At 35.2% G+C, this 17,407-nt stretch overlaps 1 protein-coding gene across 2 annotated transcripts; it reads left to right on the top strand.

Moving 5' to 3' along the window:
- Window positions 1-8,660: 8,660 nt before the first annotated feature.
- otpa (orthopedia homeobox a) lies at window positions 8,661-14,578 on the top strand. Of its 2 annotated transcripts, none has more exons than XM_056446362.1 (3): window positions 8,661-10,047; window positions 10,470-10,870; window positions 13,329-14,578. In XM_056446362.1, exons 1-3 carry the CDS (start codon window positions 10,011-10,013, stop codon window positions 13,848-13,850), a joined length of 960 nt encoding a protein of 319 aa, XP_056302337.1. In that variant the 5' UTR covers window positions 8,661-10,010; the 3' UTR covers window positions 13,851-14,578. The 2 variants fall into 2 exon arrangements, with proteins under 2 accessions (XP_056302337.1, XP_056302336.1); XM_056446361.1 differs by having other exon boundaries at window positions 8,661-10,086.
- The last annotated feature ends 2,829 nt before the right edge of the window (window positions 14,579-17,407 follow it).

Raw genomic sequence — 17,407 nt, 5'->3', positions numbered from 1 at the left:
AAGCTGCTGTATGTTTCTTTTCTTTTAGGGCTGCAGTATAGCTAATGTAGTGAGTGAAGCTGGACGTCAGTCACACAGACAGCCTTTGCTTTCCTGCATTCAAACAGACAGCTAGAGAGAGAGGGAGAGAGAGAGAGACAGGTATAGCATGAAAACTAATAAAGGATGAGAATGTATTTCCAGCTCTCCTGAAGGACACTGACCTCCGCTGGCCACATTCTCTCATGCAAGCGCTGGAGGAGCATTCAGTGCAGTGCATTAAGCATTTATATATTCATGCAGAGCAACTTAATCACATGATTTGAATTCTGGATTTGTTTGCATAAGAGGTAAATGTTTGTGTGTGTGTGTAAGCTGTGAATATTTAGTAATGACAGGCTTTTGTGGAGCGATTGCATCAAGTTTTTTAGATATTGTCAAGGTAAATGCTGAGATTTTATTTGCAGTGATTTTATATTGCATTTTTAAAAATGCTGTTATTGGACAATTCTTTTATTAATCTTATATGTACAGTATAGATTTGTCCATTTTCTGTTGGTGCATCAATTATAGATGCACTGATGCTGGCTGAAAGATTGAGACACTTTGTGGTTGCCAAATATTAGTGGAATATTTGCATATAATGGTGCTACTAGACTAAAATGATGCACAATAAATAAAGGTACTGACCAGGAATATTTCATAACTTGATTTTTAGGCTAATGTTATGTTAATGACATATGACAATATTTATATATATTTTTAAAATAACGTCTTTTTTATGCTACTTTATATTTATTCTGGCTTTGGCAAATTTTTTTAAACTTATTTTTAGTCAGTTTGATTGAAGCAAGTTGGGGTGACTAGAAAAGTTCAGTTTATTAAACTACAAATGCAGCCATTTTTGTGTAGCGAACTACATGCAGCCAAATTTTGCTTTCAGAATATGCTTTATATTTTGTTTTTATTTTATTGTATTAATATTGTATAAGATATTTTATTTTTGTATTTTTATTTATTTATTTCTTTCTTTTTTTTTTTTTTTTTTACTTATTTTTAGTCAGTTTGACGGATGCAAGATGACTAGAAAAGTTCAGTTTATTCAACTAAAACTCCAGCTATTTTTGTAGCGGGCTTTTGATTTTAATTGTTTTGAGAAATATGCATTATATTTTGCTTTTATTTTAATGTATTAATATTTATTTTATAAGATATTTAATGTTTGTAATTTTTACTTATTTTTAGTCAGTTTGATTGATGCAAGTTGGGATGACTAGCGAAGTTCAGTTATTTCAGCTAAAAATCCAACCATTTTTGTAGGTGACTTTTGATTCAAAAATATGCTTTATATTTTAATTTATTTATATTTATTCAATAAGATTTTTTTTTGTAAATTTGTTTTATTTATTTTTAGTCAGTTTGACTGATACTAGTTTGGGTGACTAGCAAAATTTTTTTGTTGTGTGCTTTTGCTATATTTTGTTTTTATTTTAATATATTACTATTATATAAGATATTGTATTTTCCGCAATTTTGTACTTATTTTTAGTCAGTTTGAATGAAGCAAGTTGGGATGTCAAGCAAAGTTCAGTTTACTCAACAAAAAATCCACCCGTTTTTGTAGCGTGCTATTGATTTACAAATGTGCTTTATATATATATATATATATATATATATATATATATATATATATATATATATAATTTTTTTTATGTATTAATATCTATTTTATACGATTTTTTTCTTATTTTTAGTCAGTTTGACTGATGCAAATTGGGATGGCTACAAAAGTTCAGTTTATTCAACTGCAAAAATGCAGTTTTTGATTTAGAAATATGAAATATATTATGTTTTTATTTTATGTATTAATATTTTATAAGATATTTTATTTTTTATAATGTTTTAGTTTTTTGTCAGTTTAATGCAAGTTGGGATGACTATAGCAAATTTCAGTTTATTTAACTAGAAATGCAGCTATTTTTGTAGCGCTCTTTTGATTAAATCATATTTTATGTATTGTTTTTTAGTTTTATGTATTAATATTTATTTTAGAATGTATGTATATATGATATATATATATCTTATAATATGTGATCAAAACTGTATTATTAAGTTAATTTATGAAGCCCTTTATTTGGGTGTGGTTGAACTGATTTTTGCATTATAGCATTATAGCCCTTGTATTGAAAAGATTTTTTTCGGCTCTACAATAGATGGCGTTCGGCTCTACAATAACTAAGCAAATTGAAAATGCATATTAACAGCCACAATACATTTATATTAGTGAAAAATAGACATACCCGTGAATAGATTCTCCCACAAAGATTTCTTCAATGTTGGCAAAAGAGGAATCTCCTCATTTTTAACGACCTAAAACAAACATCTATTACCCCCCATTTCCCAGTAATGCTGCACAATTGTGATTAGTGTTGTTTTAATGTTGTCCTCCTGTTTTTATCTAGGCTGTTTCCTCGCTGGCAAACATATAATCAAATGGATTTATGTCGGGCCCATCCCACAGTCGCGTTTCATCTTAAACCCATATAGTTCAGTCTAATTCGGTGTGTTTTAAAATGTGTTTGAGGTTTTTTTAAACATCTGAAAGCCGAAGCAGCAGATGAATTCGGGTTCCATTTGGCTTGGTCTTCATTCTACAGATTTCGATAATTATCGGGTTCACCCCGAAGCCTCATTATAGCGCTAATGAGGCGCCGCCACTCCGTGACACCCAACCGCTCCATCTCGTTAAGGAAATCGCTCTTCAATGCTGATTATTTTATTTGGAGCCATAATTATATTTCTTTCGGATAAATCACGGTCTAATCGAGTCCGTTCGGAGGGCAGCGCCTCTAATTGGAGCATGAGATGCGGCGGCGCGCGAGCAGATTCAGGTATAGCGCGCGCCCGGAGGAACCGAGCACCTGATGGAGATTGAGGAGGAGTGTGTTCTTCATCACCTCCTCCTCCTCCAGCTAAAACACAACAACTTATTACCTTTAATCCCCCCGACTGTCACCGCATCACCTGCGCGAAACAAGAATCTAATTTGTTAAACTGGCATTTCTGCAGATGGACGATCGATTTTCTCTTTAGAATTCTCTAATTGAGTGAATATAGACGCCCCGTGAATCACATTCCTGCATGCGCACAGAAACCGGCCTGCGTGTATATGAGGGTGTGGAGCTTTTGTATTGTCGATTTTGCGTGAATGGAAAGTCCTCACAAGGACGGCATGAAACTGATGCTAAGTAGCCTATTTTTAATACTGAAAGGGATCAGTACAACAAGAAACTGTTCCTCTCCATGATAGATGAACGTGTATTTTTGCGTCAATTGGAGTGAAAGTTGGATAAATTACACCAAACCTTTTTTTGAACATAAAGTAGCCTACAATGCATAATAATAAAAGCCTATATAATTAAGTAAATTTTTTATTTATTTGGCTAAATTACACTAAACATTTATTATTAAAAGTAAAGTAGCCTATAATGCATGATAATAATAGCCGATATAATTCATAGTCAATGTATTTATTTGGCTAAGCTACACCAAACATCCTTTTTTTTTAAGCTAAAAGAGCCTAATGCATGACAATAATAGCCGATATTATTAAATCATCTTATTTATTTGGCTAAATTAAACCAAACATCCTTTTTGAATGCAATAGCCTAATGCATGATAATAATAGCGGATATAATTAATAGTGAATTGTTTTATTTGGCTGAATTGTACCAAACATCCTTTTTTCTAACGTAAAATAGCCTATGCATGATAATAATAGCCGATATTAATAATAGTCAACTTATTTATTTGGCTAAATTACACCAAACATCCTTTTTTGAATGTAAAGTAGCCTACAATGCATGAAAATAATAGCCTATATCATTAATAGTCACTTTAATTATTTGGCTAAATTACACAAAGCATAATTTTTTGAAGGTAAAATATTATAAAACATGATTAAATAGCCATAGTGTTTTTTTTATTTGGCTAAATTACACCAAGCATCCTTTTTTCTAATGTAAAATAGCCTAATGCATGATAATAATCCGCTTGTTAAGTCGTGATGTATCGGTGACATATGGAATACTGTTTCCGGGTCCAAGCCGCTACTCATTTGAATTGAGAAAATATGTGTTTATGACCACTTACTTATCCTGTCACACTTTAAAGTGAATTTTATATAAAATCATGGTGTACAGAACAATCTCTGGACTTGCTGCATCACAAACACCAAAATTTTACCAGTTTATAAAAAATTTATCACTTTCTGGCCATCTGATATTAGGCATGGATACATATATATTGCGATCGTGATTTTCGAAAGTAATACATTGCTTTGTAAACGTTTATTATTACCAGTTGATGAGTCTCCCCATTCAGTCTGATAGAGCACTTGGACCCGGAAGCCGCTTCGCGTGACGTCACACTGAACAAGCGGGATAGCCGATATAATCCATAGTCAATTTATTTACTTGGCTAAATTACACCAAACATCATTTTTTGAAGGTAAAAGAGCCTATGCATGATAATAATAGCCGATATTATTAACAGTCAACTTATTTATTTGGCTAAATTACACCAAACATCCTTTTTTGAATGTAAAGTAGACTACAATTCATGAAAATAGTAGCCGATATAATTAATATTCAATTTATTTATTTGGCTAAATTCCACCAAACATCCTTTTTTGAAGGTATAGCATACAATGCATGATAATAGCCGATATAATTGATAAAGTAAATTATTTTGTTTATTATAATTGTTTAATATATTCTTTATTATGCATATTTATTGTGTTTTATATTTTTATGCATTTGATATTTACTATTGTGATTATTATCACTATTATAAATATTATGCAATAATTGCTTTATGGATTATAATAAATGTATCATTGTAATTATGTGTTAATGGTGGTTAAATGTTTTATTATGCATTTATATTTGACTTCTTTCGTTGTTATTATGCAATTATTGTTTTGATTGTATTATTAGAATTATTATATTATTATTACTATTAATATAGTAGCCTATTATTAGTAGTAGTCGTGGTATAGTATTATTATTATTATTAATAATAATTTATTCATTTTCTTTTCGGCATAGTCCCTTTATTAATCTTGGGTCGCCACAGCAGAATGAACCGCCTATTATTATTATTATTAAAACAATATATTTTATGGCTGAACAGGCTGAATTTCTTTTGATTTTCTACTTTAATAATTAGAGTCAAAGGAAGTTTAGCCTCAGTAGCTTAATGTGTTGGAAAAAGTGATTAATAGAAAGGCTATATATTGTTGTTGTTGTTTTTTATTTGGCTACATATTGTATATTTTTATTTATTTATTTCAGACAATTTCATAATTATACGTCGTAAAAATACTATTGTATAAATACTTTATTATACCAAATTCCAGATTAGGCCTTACTTTGAAGGCAAAATAGCTATGTATTCGGAAGCTGCATGTATACAAGTCTGGCAAAACCTTTTTAAAGGGAAAATGCGCATAACTTTCTAACGCCACACAAAAGGTTGATTTGGCTTATAGTGCTTTTAAAGTTGTTTTATTTTAGTTATCATAAATAACGTAAATTATTTCAGTATTCGTCGCATAATCTATGAAAAATATCTAGTTTTTCTTTTTTCCGCGGTTGATTAGTGTTAGTGATTGTAATTCTGTGCGTGTTTGTGGGGAGGAGAACTCCTGCATGATGATGTGTGTGTGTCTATGGGACATATGTGATGCTCGATATATGAAGGCCATGAGACGGTGATAGTCAAACAAAAGCCTCGCAGAATGAGGAGTGAGGGAACTGAAATCTCTCAGCTCCAGACCGCGTTCAGAATTACATTTGTTTTTCTTGTGATTTTATTAAAAGTCACTCCTCATCTCCAGAGCGCGTGAAAATGTCTACTTTCCACTCAGATGCGCCGCATTAACTTGCAGGGCGCGAGTTTGTTTGTTTGTCTATTTTTATTTATATGCAGTGTAAGATTGATGCGAGCTTGTTATCGCTATCTGCTGGGAGAGAGAGAGATGCAACTCTGCTTTGCTTCTGAATCACCTCCAAATTACTCTCTCTCTCTCTCTCTCTCTCTCTCTCTCTCTCTCTCTCTCTCTCTCTCTCTCTCTCTCTCTCTCTCTCTCTCTCTCTCTCTCTCTCTCTCTCTCTCTCTCTCTCTCTCTCTCTCTCTCAGAGACACAGTGTTACTGATGCATAACTAGTGCAATCCCAGCACACAAAGGACTTAAAACTGTCTTTATTTTGCGAAATTTGCTAGTTTTTATATACATATTTTATACTTCGTATCATAATGTATTGTTCAAAATGTATATCTATATATCTTAATAGTAATGTAATTAATTATTATTATTAATAATACATTTTACGAGGTTAGTGCTTGCTGTAGTAAGATTTACGAAATGTTTTAAAATTCTTTTGAAATCTCTTTAAATTTACAGTGTGATTATTTATTTATTGGGCGGCATATCAGATATTTAGTTCATGGAAAAAATTTAATTTTTAATTATTTAAAACTATTTTGGGGTTGTTTGGCTATTTAATGGATTTTAAAAATGAAAAATATTTTGCTAGTGGTTTTGCATTACATATTCACATTACTGTACACATTATGGTAATCATAACATTTATGTAAACATTTATTTAAAAGAAAGCGTGGGGAAGTTGTCATTTTTAGGGGTGTTTGCCTAATTTTTGAATATCATATATATATATATATATATATATATATATATATATATATATATATATATATATATATATATATATATATATATATATATTTTTTTTTTTTTTTTGGTTTTGTATTATATATTTGTAGTAATATTGTGCATATTTATTAATCATCAGATGGACATCTAGACACTTATTTTCATTGTATGAGTACTTTTTGAATATGAATATTTATATTAATTTTTAATATTGTAAATTATATATTTTCACTTAGCCTAATATAATTTATGTTTAAATAATTGTAACATTTAATAATACATTTAAACTAAATCGAGAAGTTAACAAAGCGGTCTGGTAGCCAAGTCGTTTGGCATTATATATTATAATTATTTTTATTGGGGGTTAAATATTATATATTTACATTTATTAATGTGTTCGGTAGGCATAAGAGTTGTTATTTATCATTTGAATATTATAGTTTTTCTACCCCATTTAAATAAGCATATCGCAATTATAATATTATTATATACGTAATAGCGCGCGCACAACTTTTGGTAATTGCTAAATTATTGTAGTAATAATTAGTGATAATATTGGCCTACTTTCTTCTATATGTTTCTATAGCGATGAGTCTTGAACTTTACTTCTGATCATCACCTTTCCTTCAGCTCAGAGGACCTCGAGATTTTTTTCCCCTTTTTTCATTACTGGTGAGGTCAGGAAACAGTTGTGTATCCCCCTCAAATGCATTTAATAAAATGTTTTGCTTCGCTTCGCGTTTCACAAATAAAGCTTGAAATCCCCTTGCTGGCTGCAGGCCGGGTATTGGTGTACAGAAATTCAATCTGTACGTTTTGTACGAGGTAAACAGACGGAATGAATTGCATTAGAGCAAGCCAATGTATTTTTCAGCCAGCCAGTTTTCAGCCCTTGCTCCGTTTGTGTGCAACAATCTAAATTTATTTATTAGGAGGGAAAAAAACACTTGATCCGAGGCACAAAAAGACCAAGCTGTAAGAAGACGATGTAAGAATTTTAATTGAGGGTCACAGCTTGCACACTATATGTGTTCATATTTTATGAAGTGCATGGCAAGCCTTCATTCATTCATTCACGTGTCCCCTGAAAGCATCGTTAGGCGTCTGTCGCACTTTTAGCCCGTTAAATATGACCGCGCGCCTGCAGAAGAGTGATTCACTTCTGTTTGTACTGCTATAAAAGGATCGAGCTATTGAAAAGTCGTAAAATGAAGCACGCTATCAATCACGCTGTAACCGTGTTTCAGACCAAACAATGTAATGATTTCAAATCATCGTTATTGTTGAGGCAATGCATTTGTTGTTGTTTTTCTGGCTATGAAAGACGTGTGAGAACAGAAGTATTGGTTTATGCACGTGCATCATTGACACAGATACACCTTAAACATCAATCTTATTTAAAAATAAAGGTTCCATTTAGAACTTTTAGAATCCCTGATCGAATAAATTGATCGTTAAACTTTCCAAATCTTCAAAGAACAGAATGTTGGAAGCGTAAGATGGTTCTTTGAATAGAAAACCCGCGGAGGAACCTTTATCTTTAAGAATGTAGAATAGAATTATTACAACTCGAGCAAGGTAAAATAACAGAAGCGTGTTCGATTTATATTTACGTCTCTGGTATAAAGCCACATCCCAATTCAAAAAAGCCTCGTACACAAGAACAGTCTATTTCCCGGCCAAAAGGAAAGTGTGAGATGAACACAAACCCGAGATCTTCCATTACGCACCCGGTGCCTCGTTCGCCTTCTCTGACATTTCGGATATCAAAACGAAGCGCAAGAACAATTGTTTCCAAATTGAATCCGCACTCTCTTCCTTTCCTCATTTTCAGCGAGGTATATACATCTCCCCGGCGAGTCAAGAGTCGCTTCTGACCCGGCGTCTGGAGGCGAGAGCTCTTGTTCTTTCCACCAGATTGGTGGCTTGTCCAAAAAAAAAAAAAGTCGAAAGTTTTCTCGCTCGGACGCGTCCTTTGTCCGCAGTGAAAAGATACTATTCAGTCTCCCAAATAAAGGAGTTCTTTAAACCATCCCACTGACATCTGCTTAGAGCCTGTTTGCGCTGGTTGTCTGACATTTTTCACCGGCTCCGTGTGTGACAAAAGCTATTGTGTTAATTGGTGTAAATGCAGGTTCGTTTATTGGTGGGCTTCACTGTTCTTTGCATGAAATAAATCAAGTTAATTTGGGCCAATTGGATGAAAAATCAATGCAACGAACACAATTTGTCAAGTGTGGACTGTTTAAAGTCTGAATGTATCTATTTTGGTGCGACTCCCCCTTTGCTTTCGTCGGGGTTTCCCCGTGTCTGGAAGCACATTTCTGACTCTGACTTTTCCACCGAATTATGCACCTAATTTGCTCACACATATCATTTACTCCGAGTTCCTCCCGCCGTGACAGTCGGGCCTAAACACTACTAAATCAGCCCTAATTTATACTGATCTCGCTAATAATCGTAATAAAAAGCTTATAGATTTGGCACTAATTACATAAAAGCCTAATGATGTTGAAAATTACCCTGGTTTGAGATATATGGTTAATCTAAACTTTGTTGTTGGCTGCCCCGGACTACTAGAAGCATTAGAAGAGGTTCACTTCGTCTCCAAAAGGCGAGAGCTGGACATGGCACACGACACGAGGGCCTTTTTTTCTATACGAGGAAACGTGGAATTATCACTAACGATTAAGTGACAAACGTGGAAAAATCTCGGAAATTTATTAGCCTATTTCATTTAGAAAGCCGCTCGCGATGCTTTATTTTGGATCGAGTAGCAAATGAACGAGTTCGTAGTGTAATAACGAGAGCGAGCTTTAATCGTTTAGCCCTGTAATAAAAGTTTGGGAAGCCATTACTAAAGCATATGGCTTTGATAAGAACGACACGTTTATATAACAATAGTTTAATTCTCAAATAATCGGGCGCCCCTCAATGATTCTGGCATCACGCTCAATTAAACCAATTCTGAGGGAGTTTCTCTGAAAGAGGTCATTTTAAAGGTTATAATTTGGGATCAAAAACGAGGAGAAATGAACTTGGGAGGGCAGCGAGAGAGGCTTCGCGCATCTGACACCTCCAGGCTTCAACGCTGATTGGCTCTTATTTGAAGGAGCTCATGGGTTCATTCAACTATTAAGCGCCTCCCAGTTCCTCTAAAGGACATTATAATGCAAGGAACCTCCTTTTTAACCACAAACCGAATTTGCTTTCATTTAGGCCATATATATTTTTTAAATAGTTTAAAGTCATAGAGATTTTTTTGGAAAAGCATTTCGCCCTGGAGCGGTGCGCGATGCTTTCGCACGCCGACCTGCTGGATGCTCGCCTCGGTGAGTTATCAACGCCAAACTCCGGTCTGCAACTCTACTGTAAGCTGGAGGACTCTTCTCATCTAAATCAAGCAGAGAAAATTGACAATTTGTCTCTTATTTTATCTTAATTCGATTTAAGCGAACTAATTCATTGGAAAAGTAATCATTATTATTATATTACGCAGTAATTTGATTTAGTCGTTTTCCAAGATATTGAAGGGAATCAGATGGAATTAGCTAATTTAAAAGATGGCATGTGTTGTTTTTCTGTAAGCTAACATTTTAAGCATTATTTGAACTTTATGCATGTATGTTAAGATAAAATGTTTTTGCATGAGAACTGTGCTTGCTGTTATGTTCTGCACTAACTCTTTCCTCATTTGCAGCAACGCTCGATGTTATTTTTGAGCCCGCTCAGTTTGACCAGTTTTGTGTTTCAGGGATGAAGGATGCCGCGGCCGAGCTTCTGGGTCACAGGGAGGCATTAAAATGCAGGCTGGGTGGCGGTGGGACTGACCCGGTCCACCCCGGAGATCTTGCCCCGGTCTCCGATGCGGTGGAAGGGGCCACCCTTCTCCCCGGAGACGACATCAACAGTGCTGGATCCAATCCGCCGGGTGTAGCGGTCAACAGTAAGGATCAAGAGAAGCAACAGCAGCAGCAACAGAACCCCACCCAGTCCTCCAGCCAGCAGAGTCAGAAACAGAAACGGCACCGGACTCGCTTTACTCCGGCTCAGCTTAACGAGCTGGAACGCAGCTTCGCCAAAACCCACTATCCGGACATCTTCATGCGCGAGGAACTCGCACTCCGGATCGGCTTGACGGAATCACGCGTGCAGGTGAGTGCGGTGGGGTCTGATCATCACAGGTTTCGGATTATTTGCTTTATTTTTTTACACTGTCAATAATATTTAGAAAATATTTAAACAGAAAAATCGGTTTATATGCTATTAAGTCTGAAACAAATGATATAAATCTAAAGCAAAATGGTTTATTTATATGGGATTTATAATTTGTAGGCTATAAATGAATTGCATCAAATATTATTCAGTAGAAAATTCAGCTATGCATTTATCTTATTGTTTTTTAATCAGGTTTATTAATAAAATTTTAACGATAATAGTTTTAAAAATAACTGGAAATTATAACGGGTAATAATTAAACAAAAAGAGCCGAAAAACGTGATATTTTATATATAGGTCTGTAAATTGTATAAAATATTTGTGAGCTTTATTAGGACATGTGCTGGAAAAATCTAAACAAATAAATAAAAAAATGAACATTATATAATGAACATATTTATCAAGCTACATCTAGAAAAAAATAGAAATTTAAAAATCTATACAAATCGGATGAAATGTCATAATTGTTAGATTGATAATAGTATTCAGTGTAAACATTCATGTGTTCCGACGTTTTCAAATGAGACGGAAAATATCATTATATTCACATTTGGTTTGTTTTAAAATAACAAAAATCCAAATCGCGCGTATTTGCTGTTATTGCATCAACCACTTCTGCAGTTGTAAAAGCCACAATGATATAGCTTTTATTTAAAGTTAATATGCTATCATAATTATTATTATTGCTATTACAAATATCTTAGGCCTCTTTCTGCTTTATCCAGGTTACATTTTCTTGGCGTATGAAAGTGCGATCATTTAAAACACGGGGCTCTTCTCGTGATTATTTTATTGTTCAGGTCATCTTCCTTTTACAATACCGTTATTGTTAGCTCAGCCATTGGAGCAGACCGATAATCACTTTTATAAGATTATGACTCGTGCTGCTGCTGCTGTGATTGGTGGTCAGTCGCAAATGCAGCGGTAAATGAAACTGCCAGATAAATGCAAGAAGCGTGCGCGGCATTCCTATGCGCGCTCACTTTCTCTGATGTGCAGAGGCTCATTATATATGTATAGCTTTTTGAGTTGATAGTGCAATAAAACCAAGACCATTATTATCAACCAATTTCAGAATTATTTATAACTTAGCTGGCTTATTAAGCTCAAGCGTATTAAGACTGTTCTGCGTAAAATAATAATCATCATAATTAGCAGGCCTGAGCTCGAATGCAGACTTATTTTATTTTACATAAATATTAAATCAGTGTCACGATGACCGCGCGGTCATCTTCTAGGTCTGTCTCATGCATGTTTTGCGGTTCTCGTGAAATAGGTCTGTCATCGTGCACGTCTTAATGGCCAGCGCGCGGATGGTGCTCTGTCTTTTTTTAATGGTATGAGAAATTGCATTTTCTTTTATCCTCTGAAGTGTAATGCATTTGAGGCCGGATTTCACGGCTGGCTGCGTGGAGTGGGATTCGGGGATCTAATATGAACCCCTTCACATTTTTCTCCCCTTTTCGTTGGGTCAAAATCTGCTCGTTAATCATTGTGAGCGCGCCTGAGATCTCTATAAACCTGAAGGACCTCGGGAAATAAACACCTTGTGAGCCATTTACGGCCCAGGGTGGGCCTTTTAACGCCCCGGCGTTGTAAAGTCGAGCACATAATAATGGAGAGTCTAAATATTATGATTTCATATCATTTATGTCAACATTATTAGCTTGTCGAGACATTTATCAAGGAGATAAGCAAACGCCAAACCAACAAAATTGTATTGAAAATAAATGTTTGCTATGTTTTTTTTAATTTCGTTGTTACTAACAGCATGCAAACGACTATGCCTAGATAAAATATCTTTCATTATGATTTTGTGTGCTAAATGAAGTTTTTTTTTGTAAATCTTCCTGTTTGTGCATCTATATTTCATATGATAAAAATTATTTTATCTTAAAGTTAGAAACCAAAACAGATTTTTTTAGAATAATGTGGCTCCATAATGTGTGTGTGTGTCTATATATATATATATATATATATATATATATATATATATATATATATATATATATATATATATATATATATATATATATAATGCACTTAAACTATACAATAGTAGTCACTGAATTAGAATAAACAATTCTATTATATATATATTTATATATATATATATATATATATATATATATATATATATATATATATATATATATATATATATATATATATATATATATAATTAATATTATAATTTGTATGTGTAATATTATTCATATTCAGTTTGGTGAACATAAGACTTAACAGTAATAAAAACGCAAATCATCATTCCTCATTGTTTAAAGGCCATGTTACTTCTAATATAACCGCGCGCCATACTGTTTTAAAAGAAAGAAAAACATCTGTGGCGTTATGAGCACATTCTGAGAGCTTTTTTCATTCCCTCCACTCACAGGTTTGGTTTCAGAACCGACGCGCCAAATGGAAGAAGCGCAAGAAGACCACCAACGTGTTTCGCGCTCCGGGCACTCTGCTGCCCACTCACCACGGCCTGCCGCAGTTCCCCTCTGCTGCGGCGGCCGCAGCAGCCATGGGCGATAGCCTGTGCTCTTTCCACGCGAACGACACGCGCTGGGCGGCGGCCGGAATGCCGGGAGTCTCTCAGCTGCAGTTACCGCCCGCCCTAGGCCGACAACAAGCCATGGCACAGTCTCTGTCTCAGTGCAGCCTGGGCGCCGGACCGCCTCCCAACTCTATGAGCCTGTCTAACATGTCCTCCAACGGCTCCGGCCTTCAGTCCCACCTCTACCAACCCACCTTCCCCGGAATGGTGCCCGCGTCGCTCTCCGGCCCCACCAACGTGACAGGCTCGCCGCAGCTGTGTAGCTCCCCGGACACGGACGTCTGGAGAGGGACGAGCATCGCGTCCCTGCGCCGCAAAGCGCTCGAGCACACAGTGTCCATGAGCTTCACCTAATATTTTGACGTGCCGTTTCACCTCCTGTTTCTCGTCCACCCATCATTTCTGGCCCAGTGACGCACGAGGAAGCCTAAAGGATACGAACAGTGCGCACACGATGGAAATAAAAACCTACAGCATCATAGGCTGAAAAAAACAAGTCTTTTCGATTAAAAAAATATTTATTACTTATTTATTATGTCCTATTTATTTGGTAACTTATCGTTTCTTATTTATTTGCTCGCATTTTATTTGTGCGCGAATGTCAACACCCTGGACAGAAAACATGTTTGCACATTCGCAACGTATTCCTTTGCGGATCAGAGAAACAAGGTGCACTCGTTTTTAGCATTATTATTATCATTATTATTATCACCACAGGAGAAGTCGTTCACATCTTATGACTGTTTTATGAAACGGCGGAAGAAAGAAACAAAGGAAGGAGGGAAAATATCTCCAAAAAGAATTAAGAAACTTGACTGCATGTGCCGACCAAGGTCAACACCAACAACATCGGGGGAAATGTCATTTAAAAAGAAAAGTATGACTTTGTTATATGCTGTTATATAGGATGTTTTGTGTAGATAAAGCATTCTTAACTTGTTCCCATTCGGTCAGTTTGTGATATGTTCTCAGTTAATGTACGTGCTTATACCAATATAAATTTCTTAAATGTTTGATCTTCTTCTTCTTCTTCTTAACGGCTGTTTTGTTTCCTGAACATGTTTATAACGATTGAATGTAAATTAACGAATAAAATCATTTTCAATATGTCATTATTGACAAACATCGCACCGCTTGTTGTTCTTGGGGAGATTTTAGGGAAAATAATTGTTTTTAAAATAATAATTTAATTTGCAAAGGTTGTTTTTGACCTTTTTTATGCATTGGTATATCCTTATTTGATGGTCCTTTAAACGCGTTTTGTTCAATTTAAGTTACATTGCGTCTACATGCCAACTAATTCTTATTATAAGTACACTGTTAGGTTGCGGTTGGGGTTAGTAAAAGTTGACACGTACTTGCAAAGTTTCTTATAGTCAGCTAAATGTCTGTTGAAAGAGCGGTATCAGCAGATATTAAGCAGACAGTCTACTAATACTCAAATGAGAAATAATTGGCATGTAGTTGCAATGCAATGCAACTTTTAGTCAACAAAATGTGCAATAAGGACCATCACAATATAGTCTTACCAATACAGTTAGTATAATGCAAATATTTTATTATATAGCAATAACGGACGTACATTTCAAAGTAATGCAGTGCACTTGTCCAGTGATGCCATATACAATAATCTCTGCTTACCAAAAGAGCCATTTGAACAGTTTTTCTTAAAATATCAGAACATTTAAATTACCTACAGAGCCCTTTCTGCTATAAAGTTCTTTGTGCAACCATTAATGCAGTAAAGAACCCTTATTTTTCTATTTATCGTCATATTTGCATCTCATCGAATGACTGATCTGCGTTATACAATGTCTCCTAATGGCTTATTATCGGAAATTATTATTAAGCGTTACCAAATCGAGTCATTATCTCTCCCAACACTGCTTTTTTCCCCTTCTCGTTTGGAGACGTTGCAGAGCTTGACATTAACTCGCTCTCTGATTGGCTCTTGGACTCTTGGCATTATGACCTCACAGATGAGATATCAGGACTCAGCCAAATACAATATCGCGAGCGCGCCATCACTGTCTGCCTTCCAGACCTCTGCGATAACACTACAATCACTATCATGTGTTCTGCTGTACGAAATAATCAAATCAATAACGAGCAATACAATTAAGGCATTTCACAATGAAGTATGCTTTGTCCAACATATTTTTAAGTTATTTTACAGGCCTGGTCAAAGTGGTAAATTTTAAAATTAATGAATAACAACAATACCCAAAATAGTATTCAAATTAATTTTAATATGGGTCGCTTTTGGTGCTTCACACCTTTTCATTGGTCATTTTTGTTCCAACATTTAGAGTAAAAGTTACTTGTAAAATGTTTTCTCTATTTAAAAACAATACAGAAGCGAAAGATGACCACTTCATCAGATTGCATGCTTTCTTGCACAGCTGGATGTTGAGTTGTGTGCACTGACCAAAACTGATTAGCTGAAGTCACACTGAAGCGACAGCCAAAAGGATTCCACTTGGTCTTAAAACCTTTTGCAAAGGGTTATTTTCACTAATTATGATGGCATAGCAGTCAAAATAGGACAAGCGAGCTCGTGTATGGGAGAAAAAATATACCTTTGTCAGTGAGGAGTGGGACTTTCGAGCCACCCGGACTCCCCCTGGCTACGGGGCTGTGCTATAGGTATTGCATATTGTTGTATATACACAAAAAATGACTTGTTTAAACTACTTATTTAAAATGAGCTGAAACAACACAAGTATTAAGGTTTTGTTTTTTTTGGACAACTTAATTGTTTTATATTCATTCAACTTAAATTTGTAAACACGATTAAGTTAACTTATTTGATTTGGGTTGTGACACCATGAAGGAATTGTGCGGAACACAGCATTTTATTACAGTAGCCTACAGTAGCCTAATGTAAAGATACAATATGCGAAATCTATATAAAATTGTTACTTTTTATATTAGGCGACACGGTGGCGCTGTGGGTAGCCCCGGCTGGGTCAGTTGGTATTTCTGTGTGGAGTTTGCATGTTCTCTCCGTGTTCGTGTGGGTTTCCTCCGGGTGCTCCGGTTTCCTCATACAGTCCAATGTGATGTAGGTGAATTGGGTATCTAAATTGTCCATACTTGTGTATGTCCTGGTCCTCCAGGTTGGAGGTTGAGCATTGGGCTAACAACCCACCTCATAAAAACTAGATGTTACGAAACAACAAACATGGTGCGGCTTATATACCAATTTCGATATAAAATGGCCCCGGGAGAAAGTAAACGTGCTTTGTGGACCATACAGATACCAGAACATTCTTTGTAGAACATAAATGCAGTAAACAACCCTTATTTTTTATTTATTGTCACATTTGCATGTAACTTAGATATAAAATGGCCCTGAGAGTAAGTAAGCAAGCAGCTATTTTGTATATTATATTTATATATACGACAAAAAATATAAAATTAAAGTAATTTTATGCATGTTTAAATTATCTGAATTAATGTAACTGATTAATTTGGTCATTCATGTCTAGCTAAAAATGTCAAATCTTCTTTTATACCTTGTGGCCCAAATAATGAGGTTAAATGCAATGACACACAACAATGAGGCTGTCTAAATTACAGATTATCACCAACACTCCCCGAGCTCAACTAACCTGCTATGTTGTTGTTTGAAAATCAGATATCGTGTTGATAACAAATATATAAATGTTTTCCAGCTCATCTAGTATGTATCCGCGAGCGCGCGCGTCTAAAAGAGAGATCAGGTGATACGTATACGGATGTGCTTCTTGCAAACAGATGCGCGGTGATATTACATAAATATTATAATTTGTCTCAGTACCTGCCGGGTTAATTAGTTTGTGGAAATGCGAAGGCCGTTCCTCGTTAGCTAATTTGTCACACGCTGACGAGAGAGGCGAACACTGACCCTCCACAATGCACTGCGCGAG

Source organism: Danio aesculapii, chromosome 21, assembly GCF_903798145.1.
Source record: "Danio aesculapii chromosome 21, fDanAes4.1, whole genome shotgun sequence".
NCBI lineage: Eukaryota > Metazoa > Chordata > Actinopteri > Cypriniformes > Danionidae > Danio > Danio aesculapii.
Note: the sequence above shows the minus strand (reverse complement) of the source record. Positions and strands in the feature narration are given on the sequence as shown.